Source organism: Melampsora larici-populina, assembly GCF_000204055.1.
Source record: "Melampsora larici-populina 98AG31 unplaced genomic scaffold MELLAscaffold_28, whole genome shotgun sequence".
In the NCBI taxonomy this organism is placed as follows: domain Eukaryota; kingdom Fungi; phylum Basidiomycota; class Pucciniomycetes; order Pucciniales; family Melampsoraceae; genus Melampsora; species Melampsora laricis-populina.
In genome coordinates, this window is record NW_006768792.1 from 1,063,478 (window position 1) to 1,079,660 (window position 16,183).

Below are 16,183 nucleotides of genomic sequence, written 5' to 3' on the forward strand. Positions count from 1 at the left end.
AGGCGTATACCATGATGAAAGATGACGGGGAAATGGAAATGGCACGGTGTTGCAAGCTTCCGGTTGATTTTGGAGCAAAGTCCAAAACCATTTTATAGGGGATACAGAGGATGCTTGTGTATTTTGTTGAGTTTTGTAAGCGCAGTGGCTTTGGGATTAAATGTTATTATGAATTATTGGTATACCTTTCCTCTTTGATCTAACTTTCTGTTCTAGCTGTGAGAATCCATCTTATCAGTTTCTCAGCCTTCTGTTATTGTAACCTAGGATCTCTGTTGAGGATAATGTGGGAGGGTGCCTGTTATGGTCTTGAGAGAGAGAGAACACAAGCAACTGGAAGCACTATGATGAGATTGCAACGTGAGGGAGAAGCGTGTGATGGGCTTCTCCCAGTACTCTAAAGGTCTAATACAAGTATAAGCATATTGGTTCACTATTAGGCTCTTTACACCACTCCTCCTTTTATATCTCAGTCTCCTCTTGACAGACTAGATATCTTTCCACGGGTTAGCATTAAAAACCCAGTGGGAAAAACTTCACCCTCTCACTCTTCTCCTTGTCCTGAAATAATTATTTTCTGCTTGCGGATATCTTGTGTTGAATTCTTGTACTGCTTCTTTAGCATTTCCTAATTCTTTCTCTGGCTCCCATGAGTCGTGTTCAGGTCCATACCCCTTCCAACTAATTAGGTATTCAGTTCTACCTCTTAATTTCCTCTTGTTTAGTATTTCATGTACTTCAAATTCTTCTTTGCCATTAATTAAGATTGGTGCTGGTGGAGGTTGTACTTGTCCTTCAATTTGACTCTTCTTAAACTTACGTAATAAGCTGACGTTGAATACCGGGTGAACTGCTTCCATCTCTTTCGGCAACAGAAGTTTATAGGTGTTAGCTGATATTCTTTCCAATATTTTGTAAGGACCTATCCATCTGTGTGAAAACTTAGCAGTTGGTATCGTCGTCGAGATGTGCTTGCTATTCAACCATACTAGGTCTCCTTGATTCCAATCCGGGGTTTGTACAGCTTTCTTATTGAATTCTTGTTTCATCAACTCTTGAGCTTCTTCCATCGCGTGTGATAACTCATCTTAAACTTCTTTGAGCTGACTTAATCTTTCGTCTACAGAGGGTAAACACTGCTCCTCAGAAGGAGTTCCTGTGAAACTGACATCGAATCCATAGTTCGCCTTAAATGGTGACATTCCTATTCATACGTGTAGGTTGTTGTTGTAGGCGAATTCGGCCAGTGGCAGCAACTCACTCCAGTTGTCCTGTTTGTAAGAGACAAAGTGCCGTAAGTAATGTTCTACAGCCTTGTTTGTGATTTCCGACTGCCCATCCGTTTGCGGATGGTAGGCTGTCAAAGCTTGCGTTACAATACCTAATCTTGAATTCATTGCTTTGGTTAATTTGGATATGAATATGTTGCCTCTGTCGGAAGTGATGGTTCTTGGTGTTCCATGAGATTTCCACACGTTCGCAATCATGAGTGTGGCTAGTTCCTCTGATGTCATCGTTTTTCTGCATGGTATGAAGTGAGCCATCTTTGTAAATCTATCTACCACAGTTAGTATGCTATCAAAGCCTTCGGATTCAGGCAAATCTGTGATCAAATCATAGCAAATATCTACCCATGGTCCACTTGGTATTGGTAATGGTTGTAGTTTCCCAAACGGTTTTGAGGTTTGTGCTTTCACTCTTTGGTATGATGAGCAACCCTCAACATACTTGTTTACAAACGCTTTCATTGACGGCCAGTGGTAAGCTCGTTTGATCATCATCAACGTCCGCATCCTACCTGGATGGCCTGCTAATAGGCTGTCGTGGCGGGATTTTAGGATTTGAAGCTTTAAGTTGTTGTAATTCGGAACCATTACCTTACCCCTAAAGTAGAGTAGTCCATCCCCCCAAGAATAATCTACCAGGAGTTTCGAAGATGGCATATCGGCGCAGCATCTCGCAATTTCATTGATTTTCTCATCTTGCTTCATCTTCAGTCTGATTTCGTTCAAGATGTCCTCATCACTCCATATTCCACTGCTAGTTTCCAGGTCATTAATTTCCATCTCTATCTGACTTTCATCTTCAATCCACTGTTCTACAGCATCTAGGGAGTCAATGAATGCGTCTTCTGGCAGATTCTCTGGCTTTAATAACCTGCCAAACGTGAGTCTTTCACCACTTGCAGGTACAAGATCAGGTCGCCTCGATAACGCGTCCGGTTTAGCAGAGTCCTTCCCTGGACGAAAACGGATCTCGAAATCGAAGCTCCCCAGGATTTCCGCCCATCTTGCTTGCCGACGGGTCAACTCTTTTGTGGTCATTAAAGATTGCAGGTTTTTGTGGTCTGTGTACACAATAATTACATTCAACCTGTTCGGATTTCCTTCCAGATACTGACGCCATTCTTTGAATGCCAATATGACTGCAAGTAATTCTTTGTCAAATATCTCATAATTCCTTTCTGCCTTGATTAGCGATCTCAACAGGAACGCTACAGGATGTAGTTCATTATCAATTTTGGAAACTTGTGACAAAACCGCTCCTAACGCGTAATCAGAACAATCACACTCGAGGATGAATGGCGCATATGGGTCTGCTATAGTCAGCACTGGTGCAGTCGTGAAGGCTAGTTTCAGAGTTTCGAATGCCTGATTACGTTCCTTGCTCCAATCAAATTTTACTCCATCTTGTGACAATTCGTGAAGAGGTCGAGCTATTTTTGAAAAGTGATGAATAAAGCGCCTATAGAAGTTTGCAAACCCTAAAAATGTAAGTACTTCAGATAAGTTTTTTGGTGCCGGCCAGTCACGGACTGCTTTGACTTTTCCTTCATCCATGTGAATTTGATTTCTCGAGATAATTAATCCTAAGTAAGCTATTTCTTTTTGTGAGAATCTGCACTTCTTGGGCTTCAACCAGACATTCTGAGCCTTCAGTATTGCTAAGACTTCTTTCACTACTGCCTTGTGATCTACTCCAGGTTTAGTGTAAATCAGAATATCGTCTTGATACGCCGCGACATCCTTCCCAATATGGCTTTGTAAGATGTCTTGTATGAAGAACTGAAAGAACCCGGGTGCTCCAGTCGGACCAAACGGCATCGTTAACGGCTTGAATTGCCCAGCTTTGCAAATGAAGGCCAGTTTCGACTTGTCCCCTTCCCTGACACGTAAATTATTATAACCATTTCTCATGTCCAAACTCGTGAATTGGTCTGCGTCTAGAAGACTGTCTATTAATTCCATCGTAAGTGGGAGGGGATACTTATTTTTGATTGTTAATGCATTTAATCTTCGGTAATCAAAACAAGGCCTTAAATTGCCATCTTTCTTTCCTGTAAATAGAACTGGAGCCGCCCAAGGTGAAGTGGTTCTTCTTATGGTTCCGTTCGCCAACCCCTTCTCTAACATTTCATTGAGTACTTCATTTTCTTTAGGAGATAAGGGGATAATTCGTCCAGCCTGTGGGGTTGCTTCAGGAACTAAATCCACACGGAAGTCGTAAGGCCGGTGTGGTGGTAGAACATTTGAGTTGGACTTTTCGAACATGCCCAGAAACTCGTGATAGCAATCTGGTACCATCTCCTTGGCCGTTCGTACAGGTTTCTCTTTAGCATCTTCAGCTGCTAACCTTGCTGACACATTCCATGATGCTTTAGAAGCATCAATCATTGCTCCAATTGGTTGTTCTCGAAGCAGACAATGGTTATGTGCTTGGGGTCGCGCTCGTAGTCCTGTTCTCAATCTTTGTAGGAGAGAAAATTGCTTGCTAACGTTCTTCTTGGTAAATGGTGAATGGGCATTATCACACTTACTTGGCGGGGGTTTTTCCGGGTTTGTTTCAACCACTACCCCCATCTCAATGTTCCTAGCTTCCCCTTCAGGCCTCATGTCGTGGTTTTTCAGGGGTGTTTGCGGATACCTTGAGACTTCAGCCAAGTTCGTGCTGTTCATTTCACTATCAAATTTCAAAGGGAGACTATACTCGCCAGCTGATGCATGATTGTCATTAATTTGAGAAGTTGCACACTCACATTGCGGGGGTGTTGTCGAGTCAAGATTAACTCGCACCCCCTTGTTACTGTTCCTAGCTTGCCTCTTAGGCTCCAATCAGTGGTCCATCGAGGTGTTTTTTGGCAGCAACAAAACTGTCTCAGCAGTTGCAATGTCCATCTCGTGAGTCTTGAGTTTTCCTTCTTTCCAGTCAATTAATTCGTGATTTTCCTTGATCCATGGCATGCCTAAAATGATGTCATACTTGTCTCTTAGTGTTGTGACAATGAAGGTGGTCCCGGTCGTCTTGTTGTTCACACAGCAGTCTCCTGAGTGCGTTATTGTCATTTCGTGTCCACTGAAGCCGGTGACGCTTCTTCTCTGCGGTAGGGGGCTAAGCTCAAAATTGTGGGTCTTCACAAAATTCTCACTTATAGCTTCATGCGTGGCACCGCTGTCTACCAGCGCACGTGCTTTCTTGGTTGTGTCAGTCTTAGGGTCATAGAGCAAAATGAAGTCGATAATTCGTGTATCATTCATTTCAAGAGAATCAATAAAATTTTCATTTAACCCTAATTTGATCACGCTCGGGGTAGGCACAACCTTCAATCCCGAGCACCTCCATTTTTTGCCTCCTCCGCTCTTCCTTCTACTTTCTTATCACTTCCATCTAATTGAGCATCTAATTCATCTATACGCGCTTGAATTTTACTCTCTAACTCCTGAATCCTTGAACTTCCTCCTTGATAACCACCTGAGTAACTTCCACCTGAACGTCCTCTACTAAAACCTCTCGAATAAGTACTGCCTGAAAAACCTCCACCCCTTCCTCTTCTCTTTCTCATCGGACAGTCGGCAATAAAGTTACCACTCTTTCCACAGTTGTAGCACGACCCGGTTGTTCCTCGACGTTGATATTCGTCTTGTGTGATGTCCAACCAATAGGCCGAGCAATCCATGGCGTCTGGGTCAATTGGCTGAGTTGACTGTGTGCTCTGAGTTGTGTGATTCAAGGTAGGTTGGTCTGCATTGCGTTTGTTGATCTTGTTGTCTAGTCGAATTGCCAGTTTAGCCATGTCCTCCACATTCTCAAATTCATCTCGAACCATCAGCACAGAGATTTCAGTCTTGAGGCCTTGCTTGAATTGTGATCTCAATATACTATCTTGCCATTTGATGATTAAGGCCAGTTCAGAGAAACGGATCCAATAGTCGGATGCAGATTTCGTTTGCTTCAATTCACGCATCTCTTTCTCCGCCTTAGTTACACGTTCACTATTGAAGAAGGTGCTCTTAAATCAGTCTATGAATCTGTTCCAAGTTACAGTCTGAGCTTTCTCACTATCAAGTAGCTGATCCGTTAACGTTTGACCCCATATGTTGGCTTTGCCTGTCGTGTAGCTTAAGGCAAAGGCAACCTTGGCCTGATCGTTCGGAAATACACCAGCGTTCAATTGCATGTATAACCCTATTTGGTTCATGAAGATTTCTGCCTTCAAACCTTTAGAGCCGTCAAATTTGTCCGGGGTAGCGACCTTCGGTGCACGAGGGATTGCTTGTTGAACAGGGATCGTGTGGGGCTGAAACTGTGGTGGGTGATTCATTTCAACATGGGGTGCAGATTGTTCAGCCGTTTGATTTCTTCTCATTTCCTGCAGTTCACGCTCCGCCGTTTGGCGAAGTGCCGTTTCCTCGTTCAACCTTGCGTTTAGCTCATTTAACTGACGCATGATGTCTTCCAAAGTTGTAGCCATTCTCTGATCTGTGGTTTCGTAGAATAGTGATCCTTCAGATTCAGATTCCGACAAACTTTCAATAGGTAATGTGAATTTGGGCGTTTTGACTGATGAAGTGATGCAGTTTGTGAATTAACTAGTGGATGATCTGAGAATTGTTAGAACCTTGTTTGTTTTACAGCTTGAAGATCTGGTATCGATTGGATAGCCTGCAGCGAATGTTTCAATTTCTTGCACTTTAACTTTCTTCTTTCTTCTAAAAAAAAACTTTTTAATTCAAACTTTGATTTTCTTTTCTTATTATAACTTCTTTCTTTCCTTTTCTTTTTCTTCTTTTCTTAACTTTGATTAATTGAGTGTTGTCCCGTTGTTTGTATTCTTGAAGATAGATGTTGCAATATGTTATGGTCTTGAGAGAGAGAGAACACAAGCAACTGGAAGCACTATGATGAGATTGCAACGTGAAGGAGAAGCGTGTGATGGGCTTCTCCCAGTACTACAAAGGCCTAATACAATTATAAGCATATTGGTTCACTATTAGGCTCTTTACAGTGCCTCAATCCTGGAGGTGTAACATAAGAGGCCCTGTGTGGTATAAAACCCGGTCCACTCCTTGCTTGACACTACGTAAATTGCCTGAGAAGGTACCAGAGAGCTATGACATAGCCTACCAGGATGGTGGGTGGGTGCAAAATGAAGGATTTGTGAGAGCTTGATTGCCCTACTTGACTATGTGCAGGTGAAGATACTAATCATTGGGAAGGGAATTTTTTTTCTTTTCCCCTCCCTGTAACTTTGCCTCACACTCCTTTGTTGTGTATGCAAATTACATATGCACCTAGGTCTCTTCCTACCCTTCTAGCACTGATGAAAGTATCTCAACATGTTGTGCCTTTGGTGGTAAGTAGAAATGAAATTATTTAGAAATCCAGTTGAAATCCAGTTGAAGTCAGTGGTAGTCACTGGCCTTCCCGTGACCAGTAGCTGGGGGCTGTGTATATGAATTTGACTTCCACCAAATTCCCTGATTGGGTGTGCTTGCACAAAGATGTGAAAGTTCAAAGGTTCACCACTTCCTTTGGGTGTGCTAAACACACAAAGGTGAATTACAAAAGCTTCTAAAGAGTACTTATTCTAACATCCACAAGGATAGGAGAGCTCCAAAAAAGAATTGACTGCATCTCAAAGGCAGCAACACTCCTTGCCCCATCTGTTTGGCCATCTTTCCAAGGTCAGATAAGTCTCCACTTGTTATAAATAGGGACATATGTAATAAAACTAAATACCCTAAAAAAGTGTATGTAATGCACTTATAACATTCTGGGTTTGCGGAGCAATTTGGACTTATTCACAGGGAGATGTTTACCACAAGTGAGCTCATTACATTTTTCACGTTGCTTATGCACCATCTGACATCCATCAGGCATGTCAAAGTTGTCATTACAAACCGTGCATTGCCATGTGGTGACCTCAATGTTACCACGACACCCTTCCGGATTGTGATTGTGTAGGCATGTAATTGTTCTTGAGCACGAAGAGAGCTTTGTGTGTTTTGTGTATGAACAACCCCCATTGCAACCAGCAATGGTATGCTGGACACCTAGGGTCAAAGCTAACAATAGCAGGGTCTTGAGGCTGGCTGTTGAATTCATTTTGGTGCACAAGATCCCTTGTATAGTACTTAAGTCGAGTTCACTTCTTCAATGATCTAGATTTTTGAAATCAAGCTGTCGGAGCTGTTAAAAACATAAAGTATTAAGTAATAAGTGAAATGTTTGATCAACTGACCAAAATAATCCGTGATGGGGATTTGTCTGATTCCTGACGGAATGCTGGTAAGTTTCAGATGAGACTACCTGAAAAAAGTGAGGAATTTGGTCAATATCATCGGTGAGCCACTGGCATTTTGAACTACATGAGGCCAGGTGCATTGATTTGATGGCTAAAAGAATCAGATATCCCTTGGCCACGGAAGAAACAGGTGCAAATGATCTGAGGAGAAACAGTGTGGGGGTTCACCTTTGCTTCACGCAAATCTTTGTGGATCCGGCTCAGAATTCGGAGTTGGGTGGAAATGTGATGAACCAAGGCAACCGTCCCGATGTTGTACAAGATTGATTGGGAGAAGCTTGCCTGAAAGTGGACAGAAGGGACAGAAACGTCTTCTTTTATGCCGCTGTCAGATTGCAGAGAGAAACCCTCTGAGACCATCAGATAAGTCTTCCCCTCCTTTCATCATATCTAACGTGGTCATCGTTCCCGACAAGTCGGCTTTCTTATCAAAGTACACCTGCTGTCCCGCTGTGTCATGAATGACTCATGTAGGATGCTTCCGAAAGCCGTTGATCTCCCGCTGAAAACTTTGGATCTGAATCTTGATTGGCGCGATGTCTGATATCACAATGGGTCATCATGGAATCAGACATTTGGACAACTTTTTTCACCTCGATTTTCTTGTCTTGAGGCAGTTTCATTCAATCGAAAAATTTTCTGCAAACACTGCATCAAGACGGATCTCTGTTTTCTGTGACGAATCATGCCATACAAGCACCATTTACCTGTACAAATATTAGATCTAATAGTTTGATGAACAGCAAGCTGAGGATATGCAATGTCCCATTGACTGCAAGCGGGCGCAGAAATGTAGCTGTGTCAGTCTCATTGCTATACAGAATGGTGGCGGGCTCACTCAAAGTTTCACTCTGTTATCGAATCCATCATCTTACGTTACACTGTGCAATTGCTATGCCGGACTCGTTGGCTATTCGGCTATCCCTATTTTTTTAGCAAGGTGTCTGGAGCGTCATCCGCCGATCAACACATGTGACAACTCAACGATCAACGAGAGCCTTTCTTAAGTCCTCGTGATCTATTTAGGACAGGTGTTAAAGTTTTTGTGTCAATATTTATGCTTTTGTAACCCACTTGACTCCGCTATCCGATCTATCCCTACCGTCTTGCTTCATACAAGTGATTTTATTCATTCAATTTATCACAAGTATGTAACTCATCATCATTCAAAAATCGTAATCGTGATCCATGATCAACTCTTTTCATACTTTTTATCTTCATTGCTCTTTGTTATACTCGATTTACTATGAGATTCTCGTAGTTCTGATTTTGAGTCTTTTGATTCCTGTGCATTGCTCGGTTCAATCGTTTCCAGAACACTAGAGAATAGGCAAACATGTGAGGAATAACGATGGCATGTATCCATTTATAATTTGACCGCTTGGCTTAAATCTTCAAATCCATGAACCCTGTTCAGCTTCTTCAACTTCTGGGGATGCAAAGAGAGGGGCATTTGAAAAACGGAAAGTTTCACGGAAAACAAAGGAGTCGAGTATCTTCCCCCTTCCCTTGGCTATTAAACCTCCTCTTAGCCAAGCTATCTAAGACCACCTAAGAGGAAAAGGCTCTATCAATGCATGATCTCAGTCTTTGCCCCGAGTGTTTGCGCTTCTTTTGTCTTCAAGATTTTAGGTATGATATGTTGGGATTGGATATCCGACTTGACAAATCGCTCCTCATCCTGGAAGAAAAGAGAACCCAGAACATTGCTTGAGAAAAGAAAAGAATCAGAGATTGATTTAAAAAATCACAAATGAAACAATAGGTATCAACAGGAAATTTATTACAGCGGTTAATACTGAAACCACGCCTGAACTTGCCCGCCATTTACTATTACTGGGGCTTGGAGGTATAGTGTATGGGGAGCTCAATCAGGGCGAGGTCGTTTGAAGAAAAACATAGATACCATCAGCTTGCCTTCTACGGTGAACAGGTGAAGGTGGCCATTAGGGTTTGATCTCAAGGAATGGGTCTCTTGGCTCTAGATACCAAGTATCTGACTTCACATTGAGCGGCCACAGAGGCAAGCTTTATTAGCATCATGTAAAGCTTGAGAAAACTTGAAACAGAAGGACTTAGAAACTGCAGAGGTTCTGAGTGTAATGGATAGACAGTTGTCATGGCAGGACGTGTTTTCTTTTATGTGCAGGACTTAGGAATCATTTTGTCATTTCATTTCATCTCTTATTAGTCTTGTCAAAGGTTATGTTTCATTATGAATAAGGCGTCATCTCACCTGTTGTTTGATCATAGGATTATGTGATCTTGTTTTATTTTACTATTTATACGAAGCTCTCGTTAGTATTGTATTAGATTTCTTTTCTTTCTTATCAAGTTTTTCGTAATCATAGATCATCATCATTGTTTCTCTTTTAGGAAAAGAAAAAACAGCGCAGCTTAAGTTATCATCTAGGAGAGATTTCGGATTCAGGTATCAAGGGATCCTGTATTCTTAAATGACAAGCCAGATCACTACATTAAAACTCGATCCATTTTTTTTTCTTTCGTTTGCTCTAATAGAAGTGCTTCAAAATTGAAACTTTTTCTTTCCTTTAAAAACACGTATTTACAAGTTTTGGAAATCGACATTAAAACTTGTTAAAAACACAAATTCACATAAGGGTTGTGCTGAGCTAGGAGCTTTTGAGTCGCAGTTATAAAACTAGTAAAAACATTTTTCTACTTTGCTATATTTCCTTTTTCCGATTACATTGGTTCTTCGCTATCATTTATTGCCAGGGGTATCCATTTGCTAAGATCTTTTCTTCATTTTTATAAAAATTCCTTTTCTTTCCGAAATTCTTTCATTACCTTTTCTTTTGCTACCTTTTTATTTTTCTGAAGTTAGATTTAGATCACCATGAGCAGTTCCGGCATTAATCCTACTGCGTTGACTTCGGAATCCGCTCCCGACGTTTCCGATCCCACTCCTCACAATTCTCCAAGGGGAAACATTGATGTTCACATGAACGACGTCACTCCTCGCAACTCTCCGGCGGGTGGTATGCGTGATCCGCGCGCTTCCTTTTCTACTACCTCGGTAGTTTCCGATAATAGTGCCGCTTCGAGCACGGTCACTCAACAGGATTTAGACGCATGCATGCGTCAAATGGAGGAACGTTTTGAGAACACATTTGAACGACTGACTCGCAATTTGGTAGTTCCATCACAGCTCGACGAGATTACAAATCAACTCAACTCGCTCTCTGTTCTCTCTCCTACTCAACCTGCTCATGGCCCTTATCGTGCTCGGATGGGTCCTAGTTTGTATAACAGACCCCAACCAAATCTGGGTTTTCCAATGCCGGCAGGTATGTAGCAACGCTATGTAGAGCCCTTTTCTCATCTCCAACCACCTCGCATGCCGCAACTGGTTCGTCACACGCCACCTCCAATCATTCAACCTTTGTATGTATCGCCGTTGCCTCAAGCACCGCGATACCGTCAAGGAACTCCGGTGGTGCCTGCGCCGCCTTACCAAGAGGCGCCCTTCCCGGTGCAGCAGCAGCCGCTGTTCCTGCAGCCGGGGCCCACTCACGTTCCTCTCTTTCATGAACCGCCGCCTCACCAAGGGGGCCCGGCTCCACCAATTCATGTAGTACCTGCGCACGTACCTGGGCCACCACCGCCACCACCACCTCAACCACCTGTTCAAAATATGGTACATCCCCAACAACCACCTCCGCCACCTGCAGCTAGCACAAACACAGAGCCACCGATCATGAACGACATCTACTTTTCTGGTCGACCAGCCGACTTGCGCGATTTTTTACAAGAAATTCGCGACGCCGTTTGAAACGCTTACGACCGGTTTGCTGATGACACTCGCCATATCAATTGGGTTGCTCGGCATTTTCGAACACGCGACGCTCGCGGGTTCTCTCACGACTCGGCGGCGCATAGCTGGTTCAACGGTTTACTTGCGACGAATGCGCAAAGGATGGGTTTATGGAGCAAATATGCCGATTTAAAAAGTTTTCCTTATGATCTTCCCCAATTATCCAGCTTAGACGACTTCTTTAGAGCTATGATTGATAACTTCTGTGATGTGAATTCTGTCAGAGGTGCTAACAATGCTTTGAAGAATTGCAAACAGGGCAACACCGATTTGCTTGAATTCAATGCCAGGTTCAGAACCCTTGCTGCTCATACCAGTCTTAGCCTTGACTCGCAAATGGACATCTACGAAAGCAACATAGCACCTGCAGTCCTTGGAGCGGCTATCGGTTTCCGCGAATGGGGTCATACTCACACTTTGGATGAACGAATGGTATTGGCAAACAAAGCTGCAGCCATGGCACATCGTTATGCCTCCCTACCAGCAGGTCACCCTTTCAGCACTAGGGGTTCTAGATTCAATTTGCCTCACACTCCGCTCAACCCGCGTCCACCTGCTCCAGTTATTTGAGTTCCTCACGATCCAAATGTGATGCAGATTGACGCCATCACTTCGGCCGGAGAAGCCTCGCCTGCCCTACGGTCTGCGGTCCGGCGAGTGTGCTGGGGAAAGCATTTATGTTTCACTTGTTTAGGTCCCAAATGCGCTCGACACAATCAACCAACTGTGTCGGTAAGAACCAGACACATATCGGAGGTCACGTGACCCGAAATTTCGCTCACACTACAACAAATGACATCTTTACCCAGGGGTATAGAAAAGTAGTGTGGGCATAGAAAACTATTGGTAGGGTACTTTTCTATACCAATAAAAAATGCTTTTGATACACCTATGTAAGATGTTTGCAATTGAGAAATTGAGCGTTCTCTTTGCGCTGACTCAGCTGTATGTAGTGGGACCCAAAGGCAGTGCTACAGTGCGTAGAATCTCAATCTTCTGTTTTTTGATATCTTTATCCCAAAATACAATTCTATGCTGATAAAAGAGATCCTCAACCATGGTCAGCAATGTATGTAAGTATCTATGCACAATCTTACACAGATTGACGGACACTTTTTACATACATACAATATGACTGATGGACCATGCTTTCCCATTGGCCAAGACTCACACCGCGGGAATTGATAAGTATGAAACTCGATTGAGCGAAGTTGCGGTGTCCAAGTCCGCAACTTCCTTCAATCACGGGTTTCGTTTGCAATACGTTCACATTACGTTTGCAGGTTCCCCTCGGGCTGCCCTGTATGCGCACGTCTAGTCAAATTTCATGTATCATGTACAGTCAACCCTCGATGTAAGCATAGAGATTGGCACAGATTTTCTCTTGTTTATAAGGTGATATGCATACATCGCAGGGCACTTTAGCTGGTGGGAGCAAAAATCAGCGCACAATTTTCAATGCTTAAAGCGTGATATGCATACATACTAGATGCTTACATCGAGGTTTGACTGTATCCTGTTTTGTCACAATTCCGTCTCCCTCAGTTCCTTTCACATGATGATCAGAGGCCTCAAAAGGGACCTTAACTACACCAGTAACTTATCAACACGCTCATTCTTAGCTTGTTCTCAAATCCACATAAGGTTAACTCCAATGGTTCTTGAGTGACATCAACAACTTGTTGTATCAATCCTTTGAGATAGATCTGTTTATCATTCTGATTGAGGTATTTTTCCATACATGATCATCAAAACAAAGTCTAAACACAAATAAATTGATCAAATTCAAGATCGATTTCAAAGAACGATTACAAACAGAATCGAAATCAAACAAAAAAATGCAAATATAAGAATTAGGAAGAGAAAGGACAATCATAATCCTACATGTAGATTTTCTGATTGAGAGAAACAAGAGGGGATAGGTATTTGAATTAATTGAGAAAGATACATGATTCATAGCATGAAAGTGAATCAAACAAAGAAAGAAAAAAACGAAGGAAAACAAAGCTACAAGAGTAATTTACATAGAAATTTTATGATTGAAAAGAAATGTAAATGAGTTGATTTGTCAAAACAAAAGAAAGAATTCTAAAGAGTGAAATCATCATGTGTTTTTATGAAAACCTAAGACAGAAAAAAGGATTTCAAAAGAGTATCAGAGATTTGTTTTGGATTTTGATGCAGTGAAGCAGGAGTTTGTTTGACTTACGTTAAAAGAGGATTGAAAGTATCCACAAAAAGAGAGGACAAAAATGAAAGACGAATTTTTTCTTCTACTTGAGGATCTATGAGGGTCTACATATCTAAACGTGAGGGCAGCTCGAGGGGAACCTGCAAACGTAATGTGAACGTATTGCAAACGAGACCCGTGATTGAAGGAAGTTGCGGACTCGGACACCGCAACTTCGCTCAATCGGGCTTCATACTTATTAATTCCCGCGGTGTCAAGAAGGGCTTTGATTCTAGATTGCTATTGAGTCCTTGCGGTCATGTGGATATTTTCAACTGTAGGTATAGGGTAGAATGGTTTGTCTAGGCATAGAGGATACTATCTCTATGGGTATAGAAAAGTACTTCACCCATAGTTTTCTATGCCCGCACTACTTTTCTATACCCCTGGGTAAAGATGTCATTTGGTGTAGTGTCATCCACCTCATTCTCAACACTTTTTATCACCGTCTTCACCTCCTTTCCCCTCGATTCCTCGCGTTTGATGCCCCCCGACGCGACCGACACGGGACAGATGGTCGAGGACGACCCAATGAACAAATCGACCGACGAATGGACAGATCCGAACGCGTCTAGCGAAAGTGCTGACGCGGTTGCCGCTTTTTTGAAGGGCCCAGATCAACGTCTCTCAAAGTCTAAAATCAGCGTCACGACCAATACGCTTGGCCTCACACCACAACCACAACGATCGGAGGTCCCCCACCTCCTAGAGTTCTTGGGAAAGAGAGCAAGGGCTAGTACCCCTGGTCTCGTCGCTCAAGATCACGTTCAAGAGGTCACCGGAACACCGAGAACCGAACGGATGACTAGATTGATCCCAGGCAACGACGAGAGTCGTACACTTGTCGCCCTCCTAGGCAAGCTAGTCGACGTTACCAGTACTGCGATCCAGCTACCAGCCAAGGGTTGAATCGCCAAAAAAGTCGCCATCAATGTCAACACAGCTGCTGACATCCTTGTCCTCGTCAACGCGGCCTTTGACCAGCATCAACTGGATCGCTCTAAGAGAGTCCTATTTAAACCGGCTGCCAACCCTGCAAGCTCCACCAGAGCGGTGGCGCCGTTGCCGAACCCCACACTGCAGCCAAGTGCCTCGCTAGATTTCCAAGCCACCACCGTATTGGACAAGCTTGACGTTCTTTCTGAGAGCCTGCAACTCCTAGTTAACGCCCAGAAGGGTAGACCCAATCAACAAGGGACAATCAAGCCCACAAAGAGCTCGTATGCCTCAGCAGCAGCGCGAATTGACTCTCAAGGAGCTCAAACGCTGCCCTTGATTCACGCTACAGGTCCAAGGACTGTCCCCAAACCCAGAGCCAAGAAGCGTATGATGAACACAATCACTCTGTCGCAGATGGACAGATCCCAGGTGGCCTTAGCATCATTGTCCGTTATCCAGCTCATTCAAGGATTCAATGGCGCTTTCAAAGACCACAACCTAAAAGTCAAAGACTCAGACGAGTCGACCATAACAGTTAAGACAGTCCAAAGACATCCGTTGAATGATCTAGTACTACACCTAGAAAGTGCTGCTCATGCAGAAAAGATACGTGCGGAAGAAAAGGTCTGGCACCCAGGGATCTCAACTTCTCTCCAGATCAAGGCAGAACATTTCACCGTGTTAGTCCACGCCATCCCGACACCCTTTGATCCTGATATCGTCAACCCCCGTGAGGAACTCTTAGCCTCAAACCCAGAGCTATTACAAGGGGCAGCCTTTGTCCGATGGCTCAACCCCAAGCTTAAGGAAGATCCTTCCAAACGCTACTCATCCCTTCTCATTGGATTGACCACTCAAGAACAGGCGGACAAATGTGTTCGCGAGAAAATATGGTTTGGTCGCGGCCTTCATAAGACAGAGATTGGTTGTGAGCCTCCCAAACGCTGCTACAGCTGCAGAAAGACCGGCCACACAGCACCGTCATGCACCATAAGACCGATGTGCCCTTACTGTGGTGGCGAGCACCATGCACATGCCTGCAGCAGGAAAGGTACCGTTGCGATGAAGTGTACTGCATGTGTAAGAGCATTGGTCAAAATAGATCCAACAAAATCAACCAAGGGTCTGTTTGAATCCAACAACCCCGACCTGATCCATTCCCCCTTCCACCCCCGATGTGCTACTCGTATTGCAGCTGAGGCGCCTCCCCACAATCCCAGTTCATCACCCAAAATTGTGGTGATCCCAGAAGCCGATGATACTAACGTCCAATGTTAGAACATCTGCGTCAAAAACTTACCTTACCTGATAACAAGTCAATTCTACAGCTGCATTGTCGCCATTTGCCAGACACAGCGAATTCCCTTTTTAATTCCGAGTTAACTAATTTATTTGCAATACTTTCGCTTCAAGAACCCATGGTAAACAGAGTCGATTACCTACCCCAAGAACAGACTAACTGGACGCTTATCAGTCCCACACCCACTGACATGATACCCGGGCTAGACCACGGGCATGCTTATACATACAAAAGGACCTCCACGCTCAAATCAATCCGCTCACATCGCCATCTAGGGATTTAGGAAGATGACCC

At 43.5% G+C, this 16,183-nt stretch overlaps 3 protein-coding genes across 3 annotated transcripts; 1 reads left to right on the forward strand and 2 right to left on the reverse strand.

Annotated features, from left to right (window-relative positions):
• Positions 1-7,041: 7,041 nt before the first annotated feature.
• MELLADRAFT_124559 (uncharacterized protein) lies at positions 7,042-7,383 on the reverse strand (the record flags this gene model as incomplete). The annotated part of the gene is made up of 1 exon (XM_007412030.1): positions 7,042-7,383. One exon carries the CDS (start codon positions 7,381-7,383, stop codon positions 7,042-7,044), a length of 342 nt encoding a protein of 113 aa, XP_007412092.1.
• A 3,059-nt stretch (positions 7,384-10,442) lies between these two features.
• On the forward strand, positions 10,443-11,378 carry MELLADRAFT_64773 (uncharacterized protein; the record flags this gene model as incomplete). The annotated part of the gene is made up of 2 exons (XM_007412021.1): positions 10,443-10,893; positions 10,915-11,378. 2 exons carry the CDS (start codon positions 10,443-10,445, stop codon positions 11,376-11,378), a joined length of 915 nt encoding a protein of 304 aa, XP_007412083.1.
• A 1,729-nt stretch (positions 11,379-13,107) lies between these two features.
• On the reverse strand, positions 13,108-13,377 carry MELLADRAFT_88712 (uncharacterized protein; the record flags this gene model as incomplete). The annotated part of the gene is made up of 1 exon (XM_007412029.1): positions 13,108-13,377. One exon carries the CDS (start codon positions 13,375-13,377, stop codon positions 13,108-13,110), a length of 270 nt encoding a protein of 89 aa, XP_007412091.1.
• Between the last annotated feature and the right edge of the window lie 2,806 nt (positions 13,378-16,183).